A 20221-nucleotide genomic window follows, 5' to 3' on the forward strand; every position below is an offset into this window, starting at 1 on the left:
GTTTGTTATTAACAGCCCAAAACTCTGATGGTATGATGGTGCATCAATGCTAGTGGAGCTAGTAACGTTAAGTATGCCAGCAGTCCAGACATTATACCAATTCAAGCTATTTGGCACAACATGAAATGAAAGATATGATTTAAAAAAAAACGATGACTGTTGAGTCAGACAAAAATTGGAAAATAAGCTGTTGGGTCTGCGTTTCAGCAGCCCCGCTGGTTCAGAGTCTTATTCCCGTTAACAAAGCAAGACGAACAGCTCAAACGTTTTTTCACATGATCACCCCGGGACTTCAGTCGAGATCTGGGTTGGGTCAGAAGTAGTTGAGTGGCAGATCTGAGTGTTCTAGCAGGAGTATGTGGTTTGAGTTGTTCACTAAGATAACTTGGCACTAATTTATTAATAGTTTTGAAAGTAAGGAGTAATATTTTAAATTGAATGGGCAGCCAATGCAAGCTAGCTAGAACAGGAGTAATATGGCAAAGTTTCCTGGTACCAGTCACTGTGTGTGTATGTGTATGTGTATGTGTATGCATGTGCATGTGAGTGTGTGTGCAAGTGGGTGTTAGTGTTTGGGGGTGTGTTTATGTGACCTCCTGCTCACCAAAAGGGTCATAAAGGCAAAAAGTTTACTAAACAAGAAAACAGAACCTTCACATAGGATGTGCCTATAATAAAACACTACAGCCTCCCCCACCATTCAACAGGATGGGGAGGGAACTAGAAACAGGAGAATGTCTTTGATCATATAGTTTGAACCAAGACTTACAAATTTAAGCAACACAATGACAACATTTAACAATTTCAAGCTAACATAAGCCTCTTTCTAATGTCAAGAAATTTTTCACTTCAGGTCCCAGACATTTACAGACAGTTGTTAAGAGAAGAGGTGATGTGTTGCTGCCATCAAATTCAAAATTAGCTAATAGCATTTTTCTCCTAAAATGGTACATTGTCTCAGTTTAGATTTTTTTCTGTGTTCTATTGAGAACAAAATATGCGTTTGTTGGATTTGAAAATCATTGCATTCAGTTTTTAGCTACATTTTACACAATATTGCAACTTTTTCCAAGTTGTAGTGGTAAAAATTGCTTATACACAAATGACTTATCAGGTTGTTCTTTGCAGGATGACATTCTCTTCACTTAATACTCCAAGAATGAGATTTGGAGTGATCTCTCATCATTTTGAAGTAATGTACACCAAGTCTCATTCTTTCACTTTAAATGCTTACATTTTAAGTTTATAAGGCAACAAAGTTGCAGTTAGTTATGTCAAAACTGTATGCAGTGTCTGCATTTCTACAGCATACTTGCAGTGTACTTTACTAGGAATGAAAATGTTATGTAACTGAATTAATGTTGTGTTTAGAGTCTTGGAGACCTTTACTGGACATTGTTTTATCACCTTGATATTTCATAGAATATTCTTATATTATGAAAATTGCTTGTTAATGTATTTTTTCTTCCCCTGTGATATGTTATCTCAACAGAAAATTGCCTCTCAAATTACTTCTGCTCAGGGTGTCTAGGAATTGGGATTGATGAATACAGTGCATTTTACACACTTATATCAGCAATTGGTGTTGTAGTACTTTTCACACGGAACTACCCACTCAAATGCCAAATAAATCTATTTGGATTTGTGATATTGAATTCAACACTTACCCCTATGGAGACTAATTGACCATTTTCTTCTTGTCAGTTTGTGATTATCAGAGATGCAGACCAGCAATGTGGAAAGAATAATCCTTACTGGCAGTTCTCTGAAGGACTTCCACATCACTGCATGTCAGCTGCCAGTCACATCAGTAGGACCTCCATGTGTAACGTTTAGTGGTGATTTCAAATCCTTTAGGTCTTTCTCAACACACATGAATGTCAAATCAATACATTACCTCCCTATAATTTCTCAGATGAAGGTGATATATTATATATATTTGTTCTTCTATATGTTACAGCAGATGGCTGGCCCTCCCTGGTTATGCCAGAGGTTTCTTCTTGATATAAAGAAGAGCTTTTCCTTACCGCTGTCACCAAGCGCTTGCTCACAGGGAGTCATTTGATTTTGGGGGTTTTCTCTGTATTATTTAGGGTCTTTACCTTACAATATAAAGTGCCTGGGGCAACTGTTGTTGTGATTTAGTACAAATGTGATATGATATGATGTGACATATAAATTGAATTTAAATTAAATTAATCAATTAATCACCTATGTGCTGTTCTAAAAATGTCATAGTGTTACTTCAGGGGACTACAACGTCATGCCTTGCTACAATCCCAACAATCTCAGTACCCATCCACATCACTTGATGTTTCAGCTTCCATGCATCCAGCTTGCAAATGTCATATAGGAGAAGGTATTTCTTTATCCTGCCCACAGTTGTTGTGCATCTGCAAGCCGCTTTGCAGCCAACCTTCACTCTAGTGCCTCCTTCCATGCTGTTTTGACTTAAACGATATTATGACTGTTATCACTGATGCCTGTGGCTGTCCATTCAAGCATGAAAGAGCTCCAAAACACAACCAAAAATTTTTTTTATTTCAGTCAGTCCCACAACAGCACAGATGAGGTTAGATATAGAGAAAAGTATATGTTATTAAATTTACGGCAGTGGCGTTACAGAGAGCAGTGGCCACAAAACATTAAGGCTAAGTCGGTTTTTCAACCTTTATCATGTTGTGTCCTTGGTTATTTTGTTCTCCCAATGTCTCAGAGCTCACAAAGCTTTTGTAGACAAAGATGTCCTGGTCTTTGTGTGTACTGTATCATACTTTTGCTTTTGTTATTCTTGAAAGCTCCAGTAATTACTGCAGAATCAAACTGCCATAACTTGAAACAGCCTCTGAGTTTTTCTCAAAATGAGCTGGATTTTCTTTTACTCTGTGTTCGTATGTTTAGAAGTGGGAAGGAAAGCCTTGTCCATGGTTTTTGTCTTTTCGTTAAAAGGTTGCATTTTCTGGTTGTAGAAAGAGAATCCCTGGAAGAAGGCGCATAGAGCATTGCATTGCATATCATCAACAGCACCTTAACGGACAGCTATGCAGAAATAGCAACATAAAACAAATAGCTTTGCTGCATTTCTGGACTTCAAGAGGCACTTAAAGTGTGCTCAATAGGCCAAACTCCCTTTGGCCCAGCTACAAGCTGTTCTCTGACCGGCTGGATGATTTTAAAAAGTGACGAGGGCAGATTTCCTTGAGTTCAGACCAAAATAGCTTCAGGAAATTAAAATTCCTTTGAGCCTTCGAGGTGGAGTGCGTGCATGTGTGTGTGAACCTACATCCTTTTGCTTATATGTGCAGCACGAGGTGTGCTAAAATAATGCAGAGATAGCAGAGACATTTTGGCCTAATCTGTCCTTCTTTTCGCACTTTAGGGCATTGGCAAGAGACAGACAAGGCCCAAAACTCATGAGCCAGACTTTACATGTATTACAGCATGTGTTGTGAGGGCTGTAACATTTGGTCTCCCAAATATTCACAAAAAAGCACCTCACATTAGCTGGATCTGCATCTGACTTGAAACAACCAGGCTCAACATTGTCAGGACCAAGATGTGCCAAAGCAAAAGTTAACTGCAATGCAATAAGGTCAGAAAGTCTAATCCAGGGGTCTCCAACTCCAGGCCTCGAGGGCCGGTGTCCTGCAGGTTTTAGATGTGTCCTTGATCCAGCACAGCTGATTCAAATGGCTAATTTACCTCCTCAGCTTGTGTTGAAGTTCTCCAGAGGCTGGTAATGAACTAATCATTTGATTCAGGTGTGTTGACCCAGGGTTATATCTAAAACCTGCAGGACACCGGCCCTAGAGGCCTGGAGTAGAAGACCCCTGGTCTAATCCATCCTTAAAGGCCTCCTTTGAGACTGGACATCCTAACTTTATGATTGCAAACAAACCCTTATTCCATATTATGCTTGTAGCTCCCAAATGAGCAGCGTAATCAGATCAGGTACAGCCACATAATGCTTGAAATGCCAGTGAGGGATGGGTGCGCGTGTGGCTCCTAAATCAAATCAATGAGATAATCAATAAGTGGAGGCTGCAAGAAGAGGATTACTTAGAGCTGGAGGACACACTCGGTAGGCCATTCACTCATCTTGATTAAAGGTCCCACTTGGTGGTTTGACGCGGGCCAGTTTGCAGTGGGTTGACACCAGATCTGGGTCAATTATGAGTAGACATCCTTTTAATTACTTAGGATGTTTGCACCATAATCTGTCTGTCAGATGTGGGAATGTGAGTAAGGCTTGAAATATTTGAACCGCTTATGGTTTGATTGACTTATCTGCCCACATTTGAACGTATAGCGCATATCACTCCTTCAAAAGCATGCCGAGTTATTACTTGCTTTGCTGCTATTTGGTATAGCCAAACTTTGATGCACCACTCCACACTGCTTCAGCTCCAGTTTAGGTGTCACAACAGCAAATACACAATGGTAAAAGACTGATTAGCCATTTTGAAAATAAGTACATTGACCCAGGCAACAGGCAAAACAAATTTTTACCCTCTAAAGATTTTGCTTTGCTAGTGTAATTAAACTTGAGATGTGTTTTTAGGATGTGTTTGCATGCTGAAAAGTATATTAACAAGCTCAATGATTATAGGGGCTAATTCCTACATGTCCCACAGCTGTGTTTCCATTCATGTAAAACACTTGCACTCTAGTGTATTCAAGCTAATACTAAACTCAATCACTGGTGCAAGCACAACATTAAAGAATGGCCATTATTCTATAACTACTGTGGCTCACAAAGAACGGCTAATAAAAACCAGCCACTGAGACTTATAAGCTAAGTGCTCTGCAGCGGATGGGCTAATAATAATATCTGGGAGTAACACCAAGAAATCCCTGCGGATAATGCCAGATAATCACTGCTACACACCCCTATGGGATAGCAGGAAGGGTTGCAATGGCTGCAGAGTTTGGAAGTGCAAAGCTCCTGGCACCTCTTCAGAGCAACACATGGGAGTTCCATCAAAGCCAGCTTCAAAAGCTAATACCCGAGCTTAAAATCTTTTTTTTTTTTTTTGGGGGGGGGGGGGGGGGGGGCTAAAAACCTAAGCGAGTGCTGACACATTGGATTTGACCATTGGGAGTCACATAAAAACTAAGGCAAAAACACTATAACTCAAATTGAAAGGGTAGGCTGGCACTTAGTTTTTTTGATTGGAATTTTGTTTTTTTAAATCCACAACCTGTCATTTGTGATTTTGCTTAAATCTGAGGCGAACAAAGTGACAAATATGCCAAATGACAGACAGTTTTGTTTCCAGCTGGGATCTTGTGGTCACAAATTAAAGTTGCTACCAATGAGGTAATCACTTATTTTGTAACACAATCACCATACAAAAACAGAACAAAAAAACCCAGCAGATGTGCTTGAATTGGCACCAAAAACAGATAATGTTAGAAGTGGGTGTTGAGGCCTTAATGGGATTTTCAGCTGATGAGTAACCAGCCAAACCAGCCACATTTTAGTTACCTAGGAAATGTAACAGTAAATTTAAAACAGCACATCTTCCAAATACCAACCACATGCAGTATGTTCTCAATACCGAGAGGATTAAATAGCCCTAACTTAAACCAAAGCGAGACCATTGAGACTTCCACCAAAGGCTGAGTGTTATGAGGTGCACAGATGATGTTATCCCTGCTGAAAGTGTTGCATCAACTGCCAGCTCCTCGGGGGGAATATCACACGAACTACGGCAGGCCTGCTGGGCCACAACAGTGTTGGAGTGCTGTGTGCCCAGCGTGTAAAAGAGGCTACAACACTCCGCTGTGTTTCCAACAGCTATCATCCATTGCATTAATGAATGGGTCCCAGTGTTGTTCACTGAGTCACACGGGACTGCGGCACAGGATCACCTAACAGTCTCTAAAGTATTCACACAGATGGAGTGTAATGTTTTGAAGACGTTAGCTAGGATTACACACAGTATAGCGCTCTGCATGAGGTACTGCATTCACACCATCCATTAAATGTAAAATTTGTATTTATACCATAGATAACATTAGCTGAAACAAATTTAAAGGAGTCAAAAGACAATTGTAACTGAGAATACTCATATTTATAAACTGTGTCATTATCTATATGTTATTATACATTTTTTTCATATAAATTGCATCATAATTATGCAAATTAAAACAATTGCTGTAAATGTCCACTTTATATTTTTCAGTACAAAAACTAAAATTTTCAAAATTTCCAATTTAGTGCAAGATGTCAGATTCCATGGTGATTTTTTTATATCAGCAATTGCCAAATTAACGAGTATGCTAATGTTAAATTGATGTAAGGTTAAAGGTGATAGGGGCGATCGTGGCTCAAGAGTTGTGAGTTTGCCTTGTAATTGGAAGGTTGCTGGTTCGAGCCCTGGCTCCGACAGTCTCGGTTGTTGTGTCTTTGGGCAAGACACTTCACCCGTTGCCTACTGGTGGTGGTCAGAGGGCCCGGTGGCGCCAGTGTCCGGCAGCCTCGCCTCTGTCAGTGCGCCCCAGGGTGGCTGTGGCTACAATGTAGCTTGCCATCACGAGTGTGTGTTTTACCAAAGGTTAAAACATAGACAAAATAATACATCATAAAAATAACTTCCACAAAACGTTTTCCTTTTTGTTTGTTGGTTTGTTCAGTACTTCTACCAAGCTTTCCTCTGAGATGTCTATACTGAGCATGTGCATACCATGTTTATAGTAGTAGTTTGTACAGTAGGAATGAGTCCTAAAATCAGGAGATTAATTGGCCCTTTGTACTTCTGGTTACTTCTCTGGAAGTCCAAGATTGTTTGTTTTTGAAAGCCTGAAATAAGGTCAACACAAGCTTTAAGTGTTTTTATGGAGATTTTTTTCGTTTGCTACAACATAAAGCACATAAATAATACCCCACTTATAGATTTTGAAGCTAGTACATTTTCCAGAGAAGGTGTTTGCTAACACGTTGTTAAATGGGACTACAGACGTTGTTGAGGACATTCATTGTCAGCACACCAAACACAGGAGCATAGTGGTTAAAGTCATGCAACTGTGACGTCATTTCTTTATAGGTCAGCTTTAGCTACTTCTTGCTATTAGATTTACTCTTCCAAAATCATAAGGCTTAGAAAGAAATGTGTTACTTACAATTAGAAGTATCATAAGCTTCCCCATAGAGCATGTTTTCTCACCAAAACAAAAAAAAACATTTGAAAAAGAAAAAAAAAACATATAATCAAAATCTCAACCTTGCAACTACAACTGCTCTGGTCTACCTTATTCAGGTATCAGTCATCTTCAAATTTTCCTTTTACTACCCAAATAAATCATGAACCTAAATTGTTGCTTTGTTTGATATTGTGTGATATTAGAGCTGTAAGTTCAAAAGCACAAGAAAATGTGTGATTGTCTTTCTAGGGATTCTAAAATGTAAAAAATATAGGGTGAATTAAGGGCAGTTTTGGAAAATATTTGAATTTATGGCTTTAAAATAATTAATTTTTACATAACACTGATGATGAATCTGAGGTGGAATGGCTGTTATGTCGTTTTTCAAGGAGAAGTACACCATTTCATCTAAAATAATCCCCAAACCATTTTTGTAACATTCAAGTGATTATTTTGTATCAAACATTTGAGCACTGCCCCACTGTTCAGCACATTAAAAGCCTAATTCCAAAAAACAAAATATAAAATTGATTTTTTTGTTTGTTTTTTGTGTGTCGTGTTTTTTTTCCCCATCATATCGATGTTCCCATCAACGGTGTCTGTTACTTAAACTTGTGTGGTGTATGACATTTAGTGTTAACTTCCTGTACAGTGCTTGACTGCATAACTGGCCTATACCATGACACTGATGCAGGCACACTGTTTTAATTATGTGGGTTGAAAGGTAGAGCTTAGCAAAGAAAAAAAAGTAGCTTTCATTCTTACTCATGAGTGGAAGAGCCCTTAACTCACCCTGATAAGAACAATGATTATTATAACAATTTTTACAGTAATTAAGAAGAAACCCAGAAGCTGGTGCACCTCAACATGCTAAGTATGTGGAAATCCTGCAGCATGTAAATTATGCAAAACTACAACAGATGATAAATCAACCTTGTCAATAAACCAGCTCCAATAAATAAAAACCTAAAACCAAATACTTTGTTTTTTTTACTCAACCTCAACCACACTTTATTTAACAAAATAGAAGCAGGTCAAATATCGCAAAGCATATAAATGTAACTTTGAAACACAGCGTTTGAAAGTTATGACAAATCATCAGTGGACTGTGGCACAGTAAATACTCCACAGAATAGACACATAGTTACCCCCAATATATCCCCTCCCTGTGATTGGACAGGAAAACCGAGGAAAGGGAAGCTGGTGGAGGTGGTGGCGTGTTTCGGGGGGGGGGCAAGGACGAAAATGGTGATGAGGGTGGTGACTGGTTTGTCACAGATCTGCTGAGATGTTAGTCTCCAAGGTCAAGCTGCGTATGATTATGTGGTTTGGGGTAAAGAGGGGAGGGAAAGTAAGGGCGGCTACACGTACATGCAAATGGTCACGCAGCTGCTCTCTCGCGCGCGCTCTCTCTGATTTGTCTTCACACATGCGGGCTGCATGACCGTGCACGCGCGGTCCTGCACGCACGCACAAAGGGGGCCGACAGACAAAAGAAAAAAAAGCAGGAAAAATGATTCAGCACCATGAACAGCGCTAGCTTGAATTGTAGGCCTACTTGTGGTGGGAAGAAGAGGCAAGGTGAGGGGCAGTATGGGGGATGTAAGCCCGTCTAAACATCGTCTCTGTACACTCTCATCGTGGCCATGGTAAGTTTTGACCGAATTAGCCTGAACTCGTGTCGAAATTAAGCATATTGGAGTGGGTTTTGTAAAAGAAAATCAGTTGGCAAAGTGAAAACCAGTGCTAGGGTTTTACATAACAAACATTAAGTCAAAAGACAAAAATGCTAATTGCACATTCCTCGCTTCTGTTTGAGCTACTGCAGAGTTAAAGAATTGACTTTCTTTTTTTCAAACAAGCCCCAGCTATTTTAATGCTTGTTTGTTGTTGTTTTTGTGTTGTTGTCATTGGGTTTTGTTTCGTTTGTTTGTTTGTTTGTTTGTTTGTTTGTTTGTTTGTTTGTTTGTTTGGGTTTTTTTTTTTTTTTTTTGGGGGGGGGGGGTCATCCTTCTTCTTTGTTTTAAATTCAGGTAAAGCAATATAGGCTATAAGCAGCATATCCCATGACAATAGCTGAGCTCTGGGAAGAGAAAATAGCAATAAAACAGGTATTCAGTCATGGCATTGTTGTCATGAGCTCACAAAAACCATGCGGCCCCTTCAAGAGTAGCTCAAGTTCAAAAGTGAATAATTTGAAAGCAAAAAAAAGACATCTTGCTTTATGTAGTTACCTCTGCGTTATGTTTGTATGTAGGTACCTATGTTTGATTTCTTTCTTGCTGTAAAATGCTCCAGCTTGCCTCACTTCTCTCCCAGCCACAAAAAACAAAAACAAAAAACCCCGCCTCTTTCAAGCACGTTTTGTCCTAAATACAGTGACTTCTCCTATTTGGACAAGATTAGATGGCTTTACAAAAGCTCACAATATAATGAAAGTGAATCATAGCCATAAGCTTTTATGTGGAGGAATACATTTTTTTTCCTGACATTAAAAAACAGCGTTCTATCTATGTCAGTCTACCTTCGCTGTTTACATCGAATTGCATTAGCTCAATTGAAAACACTTCTTTGCTTTTGAAAAAATATGACAGTATAAACCCCCCACCCCCATACCCCCAACTTTTTAACTTGTTGCAATGTTTTTTTGTTTATTTATTTGTTTTGTTTTCTTCCTCTCACCCAAAGCAGGCTATATTCATTGACACATAAATAAAAAGAAGAAGAAGAAGAAAAAAATAAGGTTAAAAAAAACACACTGTTATTTTTAGCTACATTAACTTTGCAGCATAAGCATCTGAGTGACGTTAATTGGTCATGCTCATCTGCATGTCGGAATATCTGAACAATTGGCACACCATAAAATAACACAGTTTTACATTCATAAAGGAGATGATGAGTGCGCAGACGTGGGTTTCTTTTTCTTTTTTTTCTCTCTTTTTGTTCAAAATCTGCGCCACTTAAGTATAAATAACCCCAAATATTCATCGACAATCAAAAAAAAAAATGATAACAAACAGAAAAAAAGAACATGCACTGACAGCTTCACTTCCATCACACTCCTCTTCCTCCTCTTCATCCCTCCTTTTATGTTTTTGTTTCTCCAAACAAGTTCAAAACAACAAATACAAATCCTAACTGCAGGTTCACAAAAAAATAGAGAAATGGCACTTTGTAATAGTCATATATAACTCTTAATATCTATATATAGTCGTCATATTGATATAACATGAGAAGGGGTCGAGTTGGCTCCTTTTTACGCTTGTTTGTGGTGGTTATGGTTTCCCCTCTCCGTCGCGCGCCCGTCTCTCTGGCTGTGTGTGTGTGTGGGTGTGTGTGTGTGTGTGTGTGTGTGTGTAGGTGTGTGTGTGTGTGTGTGTTGAAACCATGCGAAATATCTTCATGCAGATTATGATACATCGGGTCCGAGTATTTACATTTACATTCATGCGCTCGTGCACCATTCCCTCGGGGACGGGTCCTCGGTCCTTGAATCCACACACACGCGCTCGCTCTTTGAATTATTATTATTATTATTATTATTATTATTATTATTATTAATAATAATAATAATAATAATATTACTGTTGTTATTCTCTCTCTCTCCCCTCTTTTCTGTCTTGCAGAGATCTGTGGTCCGATTGCGGCAAAAACAAAATAAAAAAATCCGACTACTGGGAGGGAGAGAGAAAAGGGGAGGGATGGGTTGTAGCCTTTTCTTTGGGGGGGGGCTTGGCATATACATATATTACAGAGTGGGGTGAGGAGGGGCAGGGGGGCTGTGCAAGCAGCAGCAGCAGACTTGGTTCAAATGGATAAAATATAAAGTTCGTATGTGTATCTGTCTCTTTGTGTGTGTGTTTGTAATCCAGGGAAGGGAGGGGGGCATCTTTCCTTTTTACGCATCGTTTGTCGTGGAGAGATGCGTGCTGCAGTCGAAGCCCCGGTGCGCGCCCCCGTCCGCGTGATAAGACCCGCTGTGCCAGTACGAAGAGTCGCACACAGTCTGCAGGGAATTGATCTCGGACGCGGAGGAGTTTCCGTCCCTCCGCTTCGACCTCTTTCGGTTCCGCAAAATAAACACGAGCATCCCCACCACGGTGAACGCGGACGTGACGAACACCAGCAGCAGACCGGGCACGAGCACCGAGATGGAGACCCTGTTGGGCTCCAGGTAGGAGTTCGAGCGCGTCCCCGAGTCCTGCGCGAAAGTGCTGTTTTTGGACAGCGACGTCGGGGAGACGTAGAGCTTGGGGCACAGCAGGTCGTTCCGCACGTAGCGGAAGTCTCGCTTCCAGAACTCCTCCGGCGACTCGCACTTGAGGTCGCTCACGATCACGTCGGCCCCCAGCTTCTCCGTCCACTGCTTGAAGGGCACGATTTTGCACGAGCAATCCCACGGGTTCCCGTGCAAATCGATCTGGATGATCGAGTTGAGCTGGTCCAGCACGCCTGCCACGGGGAGATAGGGGAAGTAGTTGTTGTGCAGGCTGATCTTAGATAAAGAAATCCCAAGGAAAGCATCCGCGGGTAACGATTTGAGCAAGTTGTTGTTGAGGAAGAGAACCCTCAGGTTCGGCATGGGGCTAAACGCGCCCGCAACTACGAGCTGGATGTCGTTGTATTCCAAACTGAGATATTCCAAATTCACGAGGCCCACGAACATCTCCGTCACCAGCGCGTCCAGGTAGTTCTTATCCAAGTACAGCCACCTGAGCTCGCTCTGGTTTTGAAACGTGCCGTTGTCGATCACCTTGATGTTGTTCGCGCCCAGGTCGAGCAAGTTGAGGCTCGCGTAGCCGAGCAGCTGGTTTTTCTTCACCGCGTGGATGTTGTTTTCTCTCATGTTGAGCTCGTGAGCGGCCAGGGGTTTGGGTTTGAGGTTGGACAGGTTCTCGATCTTCTTGCCCTCGCAGTTGACCCCCAGCCCCTGCCTGGAGCCCACCAGCTTGCACTTGCACGGCTCGGGGCACGTCACGTTGCGCAGCTGCTGTTGCTCCCTGTCCACACCTGCCGCCACTGGAGTGGGTTTCGTTTTCAGCTGCCAGTTCTCACGAGATTTAGAGTGGTTCTTGTTGGACCCGTGGCCTCCTGGCGTCGGGGGCCTGCTGGCATTTCCGCTGGGCTTGTAAGGCGTCGGGTGCGTGTCGCGGGACATGGAGGTCTCCTCTTGGGTGGGAGGGGCCACCAGGCTGCTGTCCACGCCGGCGCTCTGCGAGGGGCACAGATCCACCTCTGACGTCTCGTTCAGGTCGCTGCCCTGCAGCCTGGTGGGAGCCTCGCATATCACCCTCCCAATGAGCGCGTTCCGCGGTATGTTCTCCAGCCACTCCTTGAGCGAAACCAGGTCGCAGTTACAGTCCCACGGGTTGTCCTCCAACAAAACCTCCGCAATGCCCGGGATCTGCTCCAGGATCCCTTCATAAGGCAACGTTTTGATTCGGTTTCCGCGCAGGTCGAGATGCGTAATGGGCACATGTTGAAACACGTTCACGGGCAACGCGCTGATGAGGTTGTCGTTAAGTATCAACACTTCAAGTTTATTTAGGTCCCTGAAAACGGCGGGGTCAATATCCCTCAGTAGATTAAAATCAGCTTGGAGATATTCCAAGTCGTCCAAGCCCAGAAACGTGCTCTTCCTGAACGATCTGATCTTATTGTTATTGATGTGCAGCCGCTTAACCAGCTGAAGTCCCAGGAAGGCGCCGGGCACGATGTCGTGCAAGCCGTTGTTTTCCAAATGCAGACTCACGGCGTTGTAAAAGTTGGCGAACTCGTTGGGAAAGAGCCTAGAGAGAGAATTCCCGTGTAGCAGCAAGTGATAAAACTGCGAGCTGGGGCCGGTGAGCTGCTGCAGAGTGGTGAAGCTCCTCTTTTCGCAGTCTATGTGTAGGTCTCCCTCCACCTCGTTGCAGGAGCATATCTGCTCCTTGCAAACGTCCCTTGTAACGTTTCCACTGGCGAGACAAAGAGCGGCTTTCAGCAGGACGATCCAAAGCAGCATTTTTTCAACGTGGACGACTCATTCCCGGATTCAAGACGCGGCGCGAGCTGGGGGTCTGGTCTGCATCAGCGGGAAGGAGGGAAGCAAAAAAAAAAGGGGGGGGGGGGAGAAAAGAGGGAGAGAGAGAAATACAGATATTTACGGAAGGGGGGAGAGAGATAAGGCAGTCTTTTTATCACACATCCACGCTGCGTCTAACCTGCTCTCGTGTCCACTCTTCCAGTTTTGTTTCCTCTCTGTTCCCCCCACGAATCCAAAAACACAAACATAAACGTCTCTTTCAAGTCGACCGAGTCCTCACAGCCTCGCAGGGTTCGGGGATATAATCGGAAGAAAAGCGGAAAGAAAAGAGCGTCAGCGGAGTCCGGCTCATCTTTTCGTTTTTTTCTTTGCTTTTTCAGGTCGTTTAACACTGACCTTGGCAGTGATGGAGAGAGGGGGGAAGGTGGTGGTGGTGGGGGGGTAAAAACGAACAAATCCGTGGCTTTTTCCTCCCACCGGTTGTGTTACTGAGCGCTGCGGCGGCGGTGGCGGCTTCGTCGGGAGCTGTCCGCTCTCCCCCCGGTGCTGAATTCACTCCCAGCGCTGGGGCTTCACAGGCGGTCCCACCACTGCAAAACACCGGCATCCCCCCCTCACATCCCTCGGCGTCTCGCCTGGCTCGTTTGCGCCGATTTTTTTTCCTTCTTCTTCTTCTTCTCCTCAACACCAGTACCAACTACAACCTCTCTCTCTCTCACTCCCTCTCCTTTTCTACCCCCTCTTCTTCTTCTTCTTCTTCTTTTTTGTGGCAAATTCAGGAATCACAAAAAGAGGAACGCGGAGACTGCGTTCATCCTAGCGCGGTGCTCTAAGAAAGATCTGACACCCTCTACTGAGCTGTAATGGAAAAAAAAAATCCGTCGACTGACTGAGGGAATGCTGAGGAGAGAGAGAAAGGAGGGGGGTCGCTTTTCGAACCCCCTTGGAAGAAGAAGAAAACTCACTTTTGTTTCTTTCTTTTGCTTTTAGGGCTTTCGGTGTTTTCGAATTTTCCATCCAGCGGCACAAAAATCAAACACGCACAATAAGATGCTTCTTCCACGAGAATTCTCACAGCTCGCAGCTACACGGTGAAAGTGTCCAACCCGGCATCGTCAGAAAAATACACGGGTGAGATCTTCACAGTAAGGATCGTGATAGCTCAGCCTTCTTTCTCAGAAAGAAGAAGGAGGCATTAGTTTGTCCCTGCAGAGCCTCCACTGTCACAGTCCGGACTTTCGACCCGTTGCTTCTGAGAAACACTGTTGAATGCAGTAAAAACAATTATCCGGTACAGGCATGGCTCAGCCCGCGCAGGGAGGGAAAAGAAAGCAAAAAAAAAAAAAAAAAAAATCAGCAGAGAAACAGTTGACTATACAACAAACGATGCGTCAGTGTGGAACCCTATATGCGCATGTGTGCGTGACGTTCTGTACCCCCCCCCCCCCCCCCCCCCCCACACACACACACACACACACACAGAAATTCCTTTACAAAAAAAGTAGAAAGGAATAGCAACAAAAACACAAAGCCATGAGTGTTTTCAGCATTTTCTCATCTACCATCGAGTTATATTACACTCCACTGTTTAAGATTATTACATCAGCTGTAGGAGGGCTTGGGGGGAGGGGGCGATGTTGGGGAGGGGTGTGGGGAGCACAGGACAGTTGAGGTAGTTATCCCTCCACTCCACCACCACACACACACACCCTCCACCCCATCCCCCTCCCCCTCCTCCATCTGCAGTGCTCAGTTGGAATTGAGAGCGTGACAGAAAATGGGCATGCTAAGTTACACCTCCTCTGTGTGTGTGTCTTTCTCTCTCTGTCTCGCATTCTCTGACACCATTTTTTTTTTGTGCAGAGAGGAAACAATGCAGACGCACACACACGTGCAATGAGACACCAGCCCAGGAGTCAGGAGACTCCAGCAAGCCTCACAAATAATCAGCACATCATTAGGGCCACCTACATGTGGCTGGAAAGTGTTCCCATTATGGCCAGTTGACTGCTTATGGTTCCTCCCTGCCCACCTGTCTATCTGTCTGCCTGTGTTTTGCGTTGTTTCTTTTTTTTGTTTTTCCTGGCGTTACTTGGTCTGCATACGTGTTGGTTTGCCCATCTCCTTCATTTCCTGTCTTTTTGTTTCTTCCTGTCTGTCTGAACTTGCTGGTATGTCTCTCTCTCTCAGATCTCTTTATCGGTGGCTTGAGGAGAGAATTTGCTTTACTCAATACCCACTGTTACAAAGTGCTGCCACATATGTGACTTCCTTCAGTATTTGGACTCGTGATATTTGAAGTGATTCAAACTGCTGACCCAGAAGTTCATTTTTGTCCTCTGTGGGGGACATGACTCTGAGACTTGTAGGTCAAGCACCTTTTATGCAGTTTGGTTGATTTCTTCAATCCTGTCAAGAGGACAGTGTGGCATTACCAGAGCTTTCTGGTAATGCCACACTTGTGGCGGTGTAGCTAACACAGCATATTAGCTTTCTTTTCAAAATGGCAGACATTGCAGTTTCCACATTTTTTAACAGATGCTACGTTTCTGATGCTAAACCCAAATTCTTTCTTCCGCATCAGAGTCTTAAAATAATTGCAAGTTTCCAAAATCTTACTAAAACAAATTTAACCCTCTCAAAGCGAGACTTTTATTTAGTGTCCCTTGCAGTGGACAACAGGATTCACTACCTCTCATTCTCAACCTGTGCCCATGATTCAGGAAAGGAAGGGTTGAATGAGGCACAAATTACTTTATTCAGAATTGTGGAAGGGTAATCAGACTTTGAGCTTTCAGAGATGAGGTGGAGGAGGACCAGACATAAGAGCAGGTAGGTGGCAGCTTGGAGGAGGTGCCCACTGTATAAGCTGTGCCTCTGAAGTTGTGGCATTGGGTTTCCCTGACACAAACTGCTATGAAATCTCATACCTTCAGAGTTGCAGCTTATACCTTACTTCTAATCCATAATGGACTTCAGAGATCATCATTTTGCTCCTTCCTACAAGCTCTTCAAGTGTTGGTATGTCCTATTCTGAGGTTTGATACCAGAAATCCAGATGAAAACATTACATCACATCCTATCATTCAGTGATCAAGCAAGACCCCATGTCCACTGCAAAAACAGAGGATAAAAAGTGAAAAAAAAAAAACAATTTTGAAAAAAAAAAATACTGTAGCATGTTTCTTTCAACCATATTAATAAAGAAAATTCAAAATATGAAACTTTTTTTTCTTCTGGATCTCAGGAGGATAATTCTCCTGTATCTCTTCCTCTCCCCAGCTACATTAACCCCTCTAGCAGCAACCACAACCTCAAATATGATCAGGCAATATTTACTGAAGGAGAACGACACACGGAACGAACAAGATCCAGGCAGCTTGGGGAAGTCTTTGGTGAGGATGGGTGTCCTAGTACTGACAAGAGGAGGTGAGACACCAAGAAGGGGAAAGGGAAATGACAGCTCAAGAAATTCAGATAAATTATCTCCAGTTTTTTGAAAAAAAAAAGTGCACTTTTTGCTCCAACATATCATTGCTGCAGTGCAGAATCAGATATTTGAGACAGATCATGTCCATCAGTGAAGTTCCTCACTAAAGCAGCACACCCTTTTACGTAAGTTTACTAAAGATTTGAGTCTTTCCTGTGCTGTGGAGTAAGCAGAGCTTTGCGTTTCTATCCGTCCTCGCCTTCATCCAAGACTCTCCTTCACTCTTAGGGCACGTCTGTTGTGTTTAATGAATGTTTTGTTTGCCATCTTTCGAATAGGCGCAGAGTCCTGCTGTGGGGCCGATCAAACCATGCGAGCGATGTGTTCAATCCAAACTAAGTAACTGATTGTCAGCTCGGGTCCCTGGCATGCAAAAAGCAAACAGGCTGAGGGCGGACGGTCAGGCGGCCAAGGCAAGGACACATCACTCATTCACACTAATTAATTGGATATATGTGTGTGTGTGTGTGTGTGTGTGTGTGTGTGTGTGTGTGTGTGTGTGTGTGTGTGTGTGTGGAGGGGGTGTGCATGTGGGTGGTGTGGGGGTGTTAATGTGTAGGAGGGTGTTGGAGAGAAAATTCCTACTGATTTGTTTTGGTGCACATGAAGTGCGCTTCCTGAAAGCGTAAAAAAAAAGAAAAGAAAAAAGATCACCTCCTGCGTGCATGCATCATATGTAGCGAATGCCTCCTCTTATTTACAGCAGGTGGGTGGACTAGTACAAACATAGCTTAGTTACGCTCGAGCGTCTCGTTTCCACTAAAGAAAACAAAGAGATAAACAATTCTGACTTTACTTTAGCTTGACTCAGTCCTTGTAGGGCAGACATTTAGACTCTGATATAATCCCCCAAACAGGATAAATCATATTTGTATCAGGAAAAAAAAAGCCCTCATCTTGAAGTCAAAACTAATTGGATTATGAATATGAATGTATCCCAAGGAATAATTGCATGGGGGTTTCAGCATTATGATGTGATGCAGATACTGTCGGGTTGCATTAGTGTGATGCGGGAACAGATGAGCTCATACGTCACTTGCATACACAGTCGCCGGGGCTGCAGTGCAAGTCGGGCTCAGCATCGCATGCAAGAAAGGTGAGGACGTGCTTGTGTTTATTTACTATGACTAGGGTCAACCGTGGGGATAGGCCACATTAAAACCTAATGGGCTAATCCCAGTTGTTTTGCCATAAACAGCCATGAACCACCATGGCTCCCTTGGCTCCTGTGCATTTGCTCTGGTCCATCCCATGGCTGCTCGATTTTAAATTGTTATGTCTCTTGCACCATTCCACAGCTGTTTAGGGATTGTTGCTGTGCACTGATCTGTTTGGAGAGGCCACTGTCATCAGGGAGCACCAGTGCAATGTTCCATTCAAAACACTTTTTTATTAATTTGTATCATACTTTTAAAATTGCAGAGTTGCAGAGTTAAAGATACCTAGAGTTTCACTGGTAGTGACGAGGAGGGATTGGATTTGTACTTTTAGCTGTGCCTTTAGGTGAATATTCCCTTTGTCTGCTCCTGGTGCTGGGTGTTTTGGTACTGCTGACTCTACTACGGTGGCCCTGAAGAATCAAACACACTGCAACTTAAGAAAACACGAGAAAAGAGAAAAATGCTGCAAAAACAAAAACAAAAAAAATTAAGTGTTTTTGAGGAGACAGGAATGTGATAGAAGTGACAAGAGAACGATAAACAATTAATAGCAAACTTGTATCTACAGTATTATATGACTCATGCAATTAAAACACACATTACCTGGCATATTTTTCTCCCGATGAACAACAATGAATCCTGCACTTTTTACGAATGTCCCAGTCCCATGTTTTGTTTTTTGGGAACAGCTTTTCCCAAAAACAATTGCTCCCAATTTCTTTTTATCTACTTCCTTTATGTTTTATACAAGTTTCTTTGTATTTATTTCTATTTCCACTTTGCTTTATTCAATTCCCTTTATGTTTGAGTTATTTTTTCTGTTTCCTGGTGTTTTCTTAAGGTGCTATGAATTGGAACTGTCAGGACCACCATACTTTACAGACAACACACACTATGTGAGATTAGAACTTCAGAATTGGATGACCTGTTCCCCTGTCATATTTGATACCATTTACCTGCAAATCATTATTCCTGCTTAAGGGCAAGTTTTGTCTCATCCTCGAAAGTCAAACTTCCACCATATCATGCTTTGAAACAGTCCTGAAACCTGTCAGTATGCTGGCCTATTCTCAAAAGGCACCAAGGCAGACATCACTGGAACCGCAGTGATGAAATGGAGGTAAATGTCATTTAACAGCTGTTAGTAAATATGAGTAAAATGTGCAAAGAACTCTGCCAAGTGGCCTTTAGTGGCTCCAGAGGGATTTGCATGAAGTCTGATATACGGCTGTAAGTGAGGTCACCCTCTCCCGACATCCTTGCATGCTTGAGGTTAGCATCTTGGGCATCACATTAGCAGCTGCTAGCAAAACACATCCAAACTTGAGTGTGTGCATGTGTGTCAAGAGGAATTTTATAGTTTAATAGGTCAGATTTACTTTAACTACTCTCCATTCTTTTGACAAGGTCTGGTTTTCCTGATGAGTGTTCTGAGATACCTTTCATACTATTATTGACATACAGGGATAACTGTTATAGAATTTGCCTTCTAGATAATTATAGAGCTTCATGAAATCCCATAGTTCAGAAAGCGTATTAGCTATTGCTTTTCAAATGCTTCATGTAATTGTTGTATACATGGCGCAATTCCCACAGAGAAAAACCAACAGTGAAGCCAATCAATAGCTTTCAGTCAGGCAGTGATGCTGTGCTACAAGATTGCTTGCAATTTCCCACTCCCATTCTGAAACTCATATCTGATGAGTATTTCTAACTGGCCATAATTGGCAATCACCTACGATTTGTCGTGCAACGTGCAGTGTCATACTTTGAAGTGTTTTATGGTTCCCTGAGTAAATGTATTTATCAAAAAGACGTCTTTTTAAATAAACTTTGATGCATTTTTCATACCTGCTTAACAGAGACCTTTCTGAGTTTAATCCTTCCCCAAGAGATACTGCGTATTTAAAGAATCCAGGGATTTTATCAGGCTGAGACAGTATTTTATTTATTTTTTTGGAAAGTCCACCTGACCTTCCCTCGAGCTTGTATTTCAAGACTTTTTTTTTTTAAATCTCAGCTGATGAAGACATTTGTGGGGTGTATGAGCTGGCCTGGTGCAAAATCAACAAAACCTTGCTGTTTTATCTAAACTTCTCCCTTTAGCGGTTTCCAGCAAATCATCTTGTCAAACAGCAATTACGATCTTTGCTTTTAGCGTCCAAATCGGAAGCTGAGATTTTTCTTTTTAATTTTTTATCACTTTATTCTCTAGACTAAACATGTGCCGCATCAGCACTGCCCCCAATGTCCTCCAGATGTGCATCACCAGGACATGCACTTTCTCCCGAGGCTTCAGAGGCAGGAGGCTTTGAGAGACTGAAATACTCTTCAGGTAATTACAGAAAGGTCAGCAACCATGTTAAGCTTGTTTTCACATCAGCATGTCGAGCTCAGTGT

The 20221-nt window shown here is 42.6% G+C and overlaps 1 protein-coding gene across 1 annotated transcript; it reads right to left on the minus strand.

Annotated features, from left to right (window-relative positions):
* Positions 1 to 9151: 9151 nt before the first annotated feature.
* Positions 9152 to 14476, minus strand: slitrk1 (SLIT and NTRK like family member 1). The gene is made up of 2 exons (XM_080878705.1): positions 13350 to 14476; positions 9152 to 13210 (listed from the first exon to the last, which is right to left on the minus strand). The coding sequence occupies exon 2, from the start codon at positions 13148 to 13150 to the stop codon at positions 11045 to 11047; it is 2106 nt and encodes a 701-aa protein (XP_080734831.1). The 5' UTR covers positions 13151 to 13210; positions 13350 to 14476; the 3' UTR covers positions 9152 to 11044.
* Between the last annotated feature and the right edge of the window lie 5745 nt (positions 14477 to 20221).

The sequence above is a fragment of the Rhamphochromis sp. 'chilingali' genome, assembly GCF_963969265.1.
Source record: "Rhamphochromis sp. 'chilingali' genome assembly, chromosome: 3".
Classification (NCBI taxonomy): Eukaryota; Metazoa; Chordata; class Actinopteri; order Cichliformes; family Cichlidae; genus Rhamphochromis; species Rhamphochromis sp. 'chilingali'.